At 36.9% G+C, this 10,500-nt stretch overlaps 1 protein-coding gene across 2 annotated transcripts; it reads right to left on the bottom strand.

Moving 5' to 3' along the window:
- Positions 1-1,237: 1,237 nt before the first annotated feature.
- LOC106875555 (uncharacterized) lies at positions 1,238-10,256 on the bottom strand. 2 transcript variants are annotated; one of them, XM_014923758.3, is made up of 7 exons: positions 10,150-10,256; positions 8,337-8,681; positions 6,404-6,560; positions 5,410-5,510; positions 4,522-4,650; positions 3,496-3,620; positions 1,238-2,522 (listed from the first exon to the last, which is right to left on the bottom strand). In XM_014923758.3, the coding sequence occupies exons 1-7, from the start codon at positions 10,226-10,228 to the stop codon at positions 2,343-2,345; spliced, it is 1,116 nt and encodes a 371-aa protein (XP_014779244.2). In that variant the 5' UTR covers positions 10,229-10,256; the 3' UTR covers positions 1,238-2,342. The 2 variants fall into 2 exon arrangements, with proteins under 2 accessions (XP_014779244.2, XP_089202496.1); XM_089346370.1 differs by lacking the exon at positions 8,337-8,681.
- Between the last annotated feature and the right edge of the window lie 244 nt (positions 10,257-10,500).

Here is a 10,500-nt window from a genome sequence, read left to right as displayed (position 1 = left end):
TTGTTATTTTAGCCCCAGGTCAATTCTGATGCAGCAGACTTATGATCAAAGATGTCCCAGCTTAGACCATTCCTTCTTTTATTCAGACATCTTGTATCTAGGACTACATCATCTAATGTGTCCCTGCTTGTTGTTGCCATCTACACACGGGTCAGCCTCGATCCAGCAGACTTATAACCGAAGATGTTCCACACATAACTAGCTTGTCTTATTTTCAGGCATAATGTACCAAGGACTACATTATCTAAGGTACCCCTCTTTGTTGGTCCATAAATTTACATCAAATAAAGGGTTGTAGAATAAATAGAAATTGAATTGAGGATTGCACCGTTTATTCTTTTACTTGTTTCAATCATTTGACTGTGGCCATGCTGGAGCACCACCTTTAAGAATTCTTAATCGAATGAATCGATCCCAGGGCTTCTTTTTAAAGCTTATTACTTATTCTATCGGTCTCTCTGGCCGAACTGGAATGTAAACGAACCAACACCAGTTGTCAAGGGGTGTAATGGGGAAAGGCACAGACGCAAAGATTCTCTCTCGTGTATGTGTATGTGTAAATATATATATATATATATATATATATATATATATATATATGTAGGTGTAAGAGTGGCTGTGTAGTAAGTAGCTTGCTTGCCAACCACATGGTTCCGGGTTCAGTCCCACTGCGTAGCACCTTGGGCAAGTGTCTTCTACTATAGCCTCGGGCCGACCAAAGCCTTGTGAGTGGATTTGGGTGCAGAGGTGTGTAAGGAGGGTTGGAATGGATCTGTGTGTGTATATATATATATATATATATATATATATATATATATATATATATATATATATGTATGTATGTATATATAAATATATATATAGTGATGCAGCACAGAATTTTGTCAGTGAACAGGTCACGGTCTCAAAGCGACGAAAATATTTTGACAAATTAAATTTAAATGTGGAAGTGAATCTAACGGATTTTGTGTGTTATTTTAAATGGCTTACAAACACCTTCCACGCTGCAATTGTTTTCGTTCCAGCACACGATCTCAGATCAGGTCACTTGCTATGCAAGTACATCTCCGTAATATATAAATATATATATATATATATATATATATATATATTCGTATATACATATATATATATTTACATGTGTACATGTGGAAGTATACATACATATATGAAACACTGGCACCAACAACAACAAACGCAGAATGATACACACATAAAAAAAAAACTCTAACGCAAATTTTGTTTTATTTTTGTAGATTTACTTTTTATTTTTCTGAGTTTTTTTTCTGTCTTTTTTACCTAATTTTCTCATATTTTCTTTTTCATCCTTAAAACACCAAAAAGGGACTTATTAACCGGAGACCCTTTTTCTTCGCACAACCTTAACCCTATATCTTTCCTTACACGAAACACCGCCATTTTTTCTAAGAATACAACTTCTTCTAAGAATGGATAATTTACAATTTACGGCCACGATTCTTTATTGATAATTTTCATTCTGTGATATTTCTGGAACATTTTTTTGGCTAAATTAGATAAGAAATGCATGGGAAAATCCACAGTTTATGCTCTTCCAGATATCGTCCGAGGAAAATCCCGCATTAGTTTTTTTTTTTTTTCTTGTCTATCTATTTGTTATTGTGATTTCAGAAAGTTCCAGAAGTAAATGTGTTATAAGTGATGTGGTCTACCGTAGTATCTGCAGTCTATATTGTGAAATGTTGTGATATGGGTTCGAATTATAGTTAGTCTTAAAGTTAGAATTGGAAATTAAGAGATTAAGGTTAGGATTAGTATTTAGGATTAAAGTTAAGGTTATTTTGGTGTTTAGGTTTTAGGTTTTAGGGTTAGGATTTAGGTTTAGAATTAGGGTTTAAGGTTTAGGCTAGGGTTTAGGGGGGGGATTAGTTTTAACTTAATGTTTGTGGGTTAGCGTTTTAGGATTAGGATTAGGGTTTAGATTTAGGATTAGGGTTTAAGGTTAGAGTTTAGGGTTATGATTAGGGTTAGAGTTAGGGTTTGGGTTTAGGGATTAAGGTTAGGGTTTAGGATTAGGGTTTGGGGTTAGGTTGGGGTTTAGTATTAGATTTAAAGTTAGACCATAAGCTAAAGTGTAAATGGTAGAGTAGAATATACACTAAAGCGGCACCCATCAGAGGGACAAAGAATATAAGTCCATGGTTTATAAAGCTTGAGACAGACATCCTTCATAAGATAATCCAAGATCATCCCCATTCCATTCTTAACATTCATTATTTTTTTTATTATATACTTGCTGCTTTTATTATTTTTTGTTTTTTCTTCGTTTCCATACTGGAGTTTTGGGAAGATCCGGCTTTGTGTTAAGCATTACTTGATATATTCATCTCTTTCATAATCTCCACCGTGTCCCAATAATAGACAGGCTCATTCCAGGCATTTGGAATGCATCCTGAAACATCGGAAGTTTCTCGTGTCATTCCTGCCAACATCCAGCTCTTGTCTTTTTTACTCTGGCATATCAACGCACCACTGTTCTCTTTCTGAAAGAAATATTTCATAATAGTTCATTTGTTGTTTGTTTGTTCGATTGGTTGTTTGGTAATAAAAGAAACCCATGCAATGCATAAATGTAAATAATATTGTCCTTACTACTGCACTTCACTTCCACATGTACACACATCTATCTATCTATCTATCTATCTATCTATACACACACACACACACACACACACACACACACACATACACATATATATATATATATATATATATATATATATATATTTTATTATATGTATTTATTTTATTATATGTATTTATTTTCTCTTAATTAATAAATAACTCGGGTTCCCATACGTTTCCCTGATGAGAAGTTTACATTTTTAACATCGCCGATTCCTATGGATCGCATAAATTGTAATTCTTCGAAACATATGTCGGAAATTAAAGTATGCAATTAAAATATGCGTTTTACTCCATTCTTTAAATTTATATATATATATATATATATATATATATACATATATAGCAGTCAAAGAACTACTGAGTCTAAACTACAAATTTTTCTCTAGTGCCATAAATATCGCCATCCATTTAGAGAAAAATTTGTAGTTTAGAATCAGTAGTTCTTTGACTGCTATTTCTAAATTTTCAGTATGTTGGAGAAGCAACTCAATGCTAATCCCTGTATATTTATGATGATAAATGGTTTTACCGATAAAGGTTTTTTCATACTGAACTACTTGGCAAAATTGTTAATTGTTAATTCTATTATTAATTGACGATTCCCTGCCCTTATTCTTGTATACATATATATATATATATATATATGGACTTCTTTCAGTTTCCCTCTACCAAATTTACTCGCACAGTTTCGGTCAGCCTGTGTCTTTAGTAGAAGACACTTGCCCTAGATGCGATGCACAGGACTGAACCCAGAACCACATGGTTGAGAAACAAACTTCTTACCACACAGCCAAGAAATACTTAAAATGTAAAAGAACACTAACTTACATGCTTATTACATATCTGGACAAAATTGTACGCACAAAGTGTATATGGTGGTTGGACTGAGGACGTACACGAACCGTTTATCAACCTCGTTTCCCCAATCTCAACATGCATAATTTTATTACTATCTGAAATTAGGGAAAATAAATAAATAAACTGATGAAAAATACATAAGAAATTAACAAGTAGAATTAATGTCATAGGAATGTATAAGCTTTCGAGAGAACGTGAAATAATTTATTGTTTGGAAGTTTGGATCTCGAAGCACAAGCTGTAAATAATAACATGTAAATATTAACTTGAAAAAATAACCCCATTCTGGACAGAAAAATTGTCGCGTAAAAGATTCCAGTCTCCTTACGGGATATTGTGCGCGATATAACGTTACTTATAAATGTCAGGTATCCACACAAGATGCACAACCTAAAATATACATCGGTAGTATCACCGATTTCAAGCGTAGATATCGAACTCACATCAACTCTTTTAATAATCCTAAATATAAAACGACTACCATACTTGGTAACTCTATCCACAAGCTCAAATCAGAATGTAGACACATTTATCCTTTAGTTTTTTTTAAGGTCTGTAAATAAATGTTGGGTCTCCAGCCAGGCCTTTTGCGATACTCTTGCACCAAAGAACTTTTAAGCACCCCCCCCCCCCCTGTATATGCTGGTATACTTCCTGTGGTGTGATGGAGGAAAAAGACAAGAAGCAAAAGGACAGAACGAAACGCTGGACCTTACCTTGTCCTCTTGATCAAAACACGTCTTTCTCGTAAGATGTCTGTTTTCTGACTGACCCCAAGTGCTGGCCTTCGACAGCGTGTAGCCGACTTCCGGTCTGACCCTTCCGGTCTGACCCTTCCGGTCTGGCCCTTCCGGTCTGGCTTCACCTCTGTTTGCCTCATCTCTCTCCATCAACAACACACAGCTCATCACAGCCCATAACACCACACTTCCCTAATTGCATAGGTAGTGCAATAAAAATATAGATAGATGGTGCTATGAGTGGCTAAGGACTCACCTTCGACATATGTAGCAGCGAAACAATTTTCCATTGAATAATCACTTCTTTTCTCAGGAATACAAATAGGGTTGACACATCCAGATACGGTAACATTCTCCTTCAACTTTGTTAATATAAAGTTTGTACCTGAAAAGATATTAAAAAATAATTTTTTTTTATAGACGCAAGCGTTGCTATGTGGTAAGAAGCTTGCTTCTTAACCACATGGTTCCAGGTTCAGTCCTACTGCATGGCACCTTAGCTGTGTGAGAGAATTTGGTAGACAGACACCAAAAGAAGCCCATCGTGTGTGTATATATATATATATATATATATGCCTAATATTCTTTATTTTGTCGTTCATTGTTTTCCGGAATTCGTTACTGATTTCATGAAATTTAATCTTCCTGACAAGTTCGAACAGCTCCCTGTCGAAAGGTTCTCATTCCGAGATTGGTGGTGGGTTTTTCGTAAATTTAAGTCCATACTTATTCGTGTTATTGTGTTGTTCTTTCCTGCCATCTCATACTGCGGATAAAATCTTCTGTTTTCTCTATGAGGCTTTTGAGGTACGGCTTCTTCGTCAGGATAGATATGTTATATATATATATATGTGTGTGTGTGTGTGTGTGTATGAATATATATATATATATATACAGATATGTATATGTAGGTATGTAGGTGGTGGTTGGGATGGGGCTAACAATATTAGTAAACGGGTATCTTTGTTACCTTCTGGGTGCAGCTGGATCTTATAAAAGCGCTTAAAGTGGGTTCTCTGATAAGACTGGAGACGTAAAAACACTGGGGATACACAGCGACAGGAAAAGCAACAACAACAATAATAATGAGAACAACTAGAACCAAAAGTAATGACGACAACAAGACCAATATGATCAGACTTACCATTGACAACTTCTTTGTGTTCTTGATCTACTTCCAATCCAGCTCCTGTTATTTTTGTGTTGTATTTCTCTCCAAAGTGATAATCTAGGGTAATTCCTTTTCTGAAACAAGACAGAACGTTAACTCCCTTTATTATCTTATCTTCTCATAACTACTACAGCTCCTGCATAGATCAATAAGTTCGTGTCTCCTATATATTCAGTATCAGTCCTATTGATAACAGAATCTATATTATCATTATTATTATGTTTTTGTACTTGGGGATGGTCATGTTGCCAGTTTAGCCAATAAAAACACACGCACTGTATATTTGGTGTTAATTTGCTTCAGCTTTATATTACATTACATTACATTAATCCTATTTCGACCAGAGTTCTTTCGTCACACTTCTGTGACCTCATCAGTGGTCCCTTTGCTTTCTTCTTTCTTATGTGTGTCCCACCTTGCTAACTATCAGCCATTTTGTATTTTGTATTGCTATTGCATGCGCATCCCTCAATGTGTGACTATGTTTTTGTAAGTGCATGTGTGTGTATGGGGAGTGCCAGTATTATCTATATCCTCTGTTAATACATGTTCGTTTGTTTTTGTTTTTATTTATTTATTTGTTCATGTGTGTGTGTGTAAACGGAACATTATTATTATTATTTTCATAAACACACAACAGATTAGACTGTTCGAAAAGAAAACAATCCTAACATCGGGCTACAACAAATAAGCTTAGATGTGAAGAACCCTCCTCAGTATCCTAGCTGTCCCTTACAATATTGCTTTCTGGAGCTGTACTAAACTGGCTTTTATGCCTATTTCCTCTATCCATCTGTTCAGATCTTTAGGAATAGTTCCCAATACATCTATAGTGGGATACATTTTAGGGTATCTAGTGGGATACATTTTACCCTCACTTTCCATGGCCTCTGTAATTCAATATTGAGAGTGTGTATGTGAGTTCAATACTTTCAGTTTAATATTCAAGGAAAAACATTGTACTTACCTAAAAAATGGTTGTATTGACAATACTGTGTCCTCCCCTATTAGGATGGCATTGTTCATATAATAATTCTGAAAGGCAGCAATACCAAGCCATGGTTGGCACTGGGTGGCACTACTGGCTCCCATCATAAAAGCTTGCACTGGATACCGGCCACAACCTACAAATTTAAAAAGTGAAACATATATACACATTAATAATTAAGGATACTACAGGCACTACCAGCATGCTAAAATAGTAGTCAAAATGACCCAAACCACAAGATGAACAAGCACTTTAACCCTGGGTCGGTAAGACTCATTGAGGATGACCTAAGGGATAGTTTCTCAAAGTTCGAAATCACGGTGAAAATTTGTGGTTTGAGTCACACTGATTGCTATTTTAATGTACTGGTATGACCCTTATTTATTATTTGATAATTTTATCTTTATGCTAAGCCACTGATATTATAAAGAAGGATATCATCATATATATAGATATATTTTTTTTTTATGCGCCCTGTTTCCATGGCGTATGTGTTCCCCCCCAGCTGGACGGGATGCCAGTCCATCGCAGCGTAACTCAAGAAACAGGAAGAAAGAGTGAGAGAAAGATGGGGCGAGAGAGTACAACAGGGGTTGCCACCATCCCCTGCCGGAGCCTCGTGGAGCTTTAGGTATTTTCACTCAAGAAACACAAACAACGCCCGGTCTGGGAATCGAGACCACGATCCTCCGACTGCGAGTCCGCTGCCCTAACCACTGGGCCATTGCGCCTCTTCACACCAGCATCGGTTGTCAAGTGATGTTGGGGTGACGAACACAGACAAATACAGACGCACAAACATACATACATCTCTCTCTCTCTCTCTCTCTCTCTCTCTCTCTCTCTCTCTCTCTCTCTATATATATATATATATATATATATATATGTTTATTAACTCAATTGTTCATTACATGTGAGTAATTGAAATACATATGAATAGGGGGTGGGGTAGGAGGAATCCATTCCAAGCCACACCCAAACTCCACATAAAGTCATGAATTAATGATTTGTTTATTTCATCCATATCAAATGCATAAATATGTGCGTTTGTGGATATGTCTATGTGTGTGTGTTTGTATGAGTGCGTGTGTGTGTTTGTCCCTTTCAATTCCCACTGATGCAGGGGTTCCCAACAGTATTTCCTAACCCTTTTGTTTAAATGAGTTGTCCCACGGTGAAATTCAAAATGCTGGATATTGCAATTTGGACTGAACGCAAGGGTAATGTGGCCATTGCAAATGTACGAAACAGCCTCGAGTAGAGTAGAAAGGATGGAACAAAGATGCAGTGGGTTTATCGGAGAATGGTTTGGTCTGCCGAAACCACTGAATACGACTGCGCTTTATAGAAGACTACAGATAACATCAATCTCTGAAGAACATAAGGCAGGAAAAGCAAGGACAGTAATGATGCTAAGGTATTCAAAAGATCAGAGCATCCGAGAAAACCCTCCAAAGGTACGAACAGGGAGGAAATGGAATGCGGCAGAAGCAGTAAACTGTGCGTTCGGAAAGCTAAGGCATGCCGATATGGTCGGAGCCAAAGAAAGCGATCCCTGTAAACTATGAATCCACAAACACTTCCCACTTCACTAGAATGAAGGACAACTCAGAACAACGAGACTAAGACGTTAGAAATTCATAAACAAATGGAACAAGTATGTATTCCCATCATCAGATGCCAAACGGATATCATTGTGGTTTCGACACTGGGCTGTGCCATTCAATCTGGTGGTGTTAACAACGTTAAAAACATAAATACAGCTGTGTGTATGTGTGTGTGTGTGTGTGTGTGTGTGTGTGTATTCGTTCGTGGAAGTGAGAAAGAGACGTGAAGAGACAAAGAAAAACGTTTACATTAGATGTTTGTTCATTAGAATAAAATTATCAAACACAAAGTTTGGGATATTTACCTCTTGGCTGAGGAGTTGTTGTTGGGACTGTGGTTGTAGGTTGGGTGGTAGTAGGTTGGGTGGTAGTAGGTTGGGTGGTAGTAGGTTGGGTGGTAGTAGGTTCTGTTGTTGGCGTGGTGGTTGGTAGAGTAGATTGAAGAGTGCTTAGAGTGGACAGGAGTGTGCTTGACTGAGTTGATGGTAAAGGCTTCGATGTTGTCGTTGGTAAAGGCTTCGATGTTGTCGTTGGTGGTAGCTTATAACACAGATTCACTGTATATATTTTAGCAAATGAACATTTCATTATGAACTTGTAGCCATCTGGACAGTAAGACGAAAAAGGCTGAATATCAGTGCCAGAGAAACCTGTCGAAAGAAATGTGCCAAAAATATTGTGTGTGATGCAAGTCAGAAAATTATTACATACAATGTATGTCAGAAAAATATTAATATCAAGTACATACGCCAGAAAAATATTCCATACTGTGTTAATGGGGAAAATATTGCATTCTTTGTATCAGAAAAAAATATTTCAAACAATGAGGTAAAATGCTTGGCACAGTGGTTTTGGTATAGATTTGTGATCATGGGTTTGAGTTTTAGTGCAAACTATCCTTGAGCAAGGCACCCAATTTCATACCGTTTCAATTTACTCAGCTGAATGTGAGTATCAACAATATCTTCAGGGTTGACTCTATGGTTGACTTGCGTCTATCGATGGCCATGGGTGCACCTAAGAGGTTCCCTCCTGGGGTATAAGTCCGGGCGGAATGTCACCTCACTGGTGACAACCGAAGGTTGTTTTTATGGAAGACCAGCAGTCGCCCATGCATACCAGCCTCGCTTCTCCACACCACTGATGTTATCCAAGGGAAAGGCAAAGGGGCCGATACAGTTTGGCATCAGAGACGTGACAACTCCTTTCTACAGCTGAGTGAACTGGAACAATGTGGAATAAAGTGTCTTGCTCAGAATACAACACACAGACCGATCCGGAAATCGAACTCACTACCTCATTATTGTAAGACAGACGCTCTAAACACCTCCAGCTATTATGCCTCGTTACAGATGATAATTTTTTGGGCAGCGAGATGGCAGAATGGTTAGCAAGCCGGGCAAACTACTCTGCGGTATTTTGTTCATTTTTATGTTCAGAGTTCAAACTTTTCTCAGGTCAACATTGCCTATAAATCATATGTATAGGAATACACATACATACACACATACATACATACATACATACGCACATAACACTATCCGTATCACGTCCTCACTTTGTTGTTTTTTTGTTATTGTTTTTTTGAACTTATATATATATATATATATATTTCTTTTCGGTCTCTGACCACCTAAACTCCGGACACAATTCTTCGCCTTTCTTGTTTGTGCTTCACAGCGTTCAATATACACACACTTCTCCATGTCTGGCTGTACAGCCTTCTTGTTTGCTTATTTCACCGTTTCGTTTTCCTGTTTTGTTTTCCATCCGCCACTATCCTCCACGAAAAAAATTTTAATTTGTGCTTATAGGAAGAGCCACTTTAACGATGCGTCCTGCCCTAACTCTTCGAAATGCCAGTGTTTTAATGGTGGCAGCTGATGAAAGAAATGTTCTCTATGTAGCCTGCTTGTTTTTTGTACTTTGTTTAACATTTTATCTATGTTTTTTTTCAATGTCATGTACCCAGTTATGTATCTATATGTACATGTAGATGAAGGTATGTACATACATGTACATATATATGCATATTATCATATATTGTATATAGATAGATAGATAGATAGATAGATAGATAGATAGACTAACAGACAGACAGAGGAGTAGATTACTTACATGGAAGCAAAGGCTGAGAATCACCTGCTTGTGACCCACAGACACACAAAATCAGGACCAAAGAGATGTACAGCGTCATTTTGATTCACTGGTCAAACGTTTTCATCGTTTACGACTTTATACATATATATATATATAGCTACATATAAGTACAATAATGTATGTATATTTATGTGTGTGTTTGTGTATGGAACCCCCCCCCCCCATACACACATATAGTCTATGAGAGCTTTGCATGTAATTACCTATATGGTATTTCTGTGTGTGACAGTGACTGCATCTGTGTGTTTGTGTGTGTATGTATGCACATATATATATATATATTTATATACATATGTATATATTTGTATA

The sequence above is a fragment of the Octopus bimaculoides genome, chromosome 30, assembly GCF_046866305.1.
Source record: "Octopus bimaculoides isolate indiv1 chromosome 30, ASM4686630v1, whole genome shotgun sequence".
Lineage (NCBI taxonomy): Eukaryota > Metazoa > Mollusca > Cephalopoda > Octopoda > Octopodidae > Octopus > Octopus bimaculoides.
This window is presented reverse-complemented; position numbering and strand designations above follow the sequence as displayed.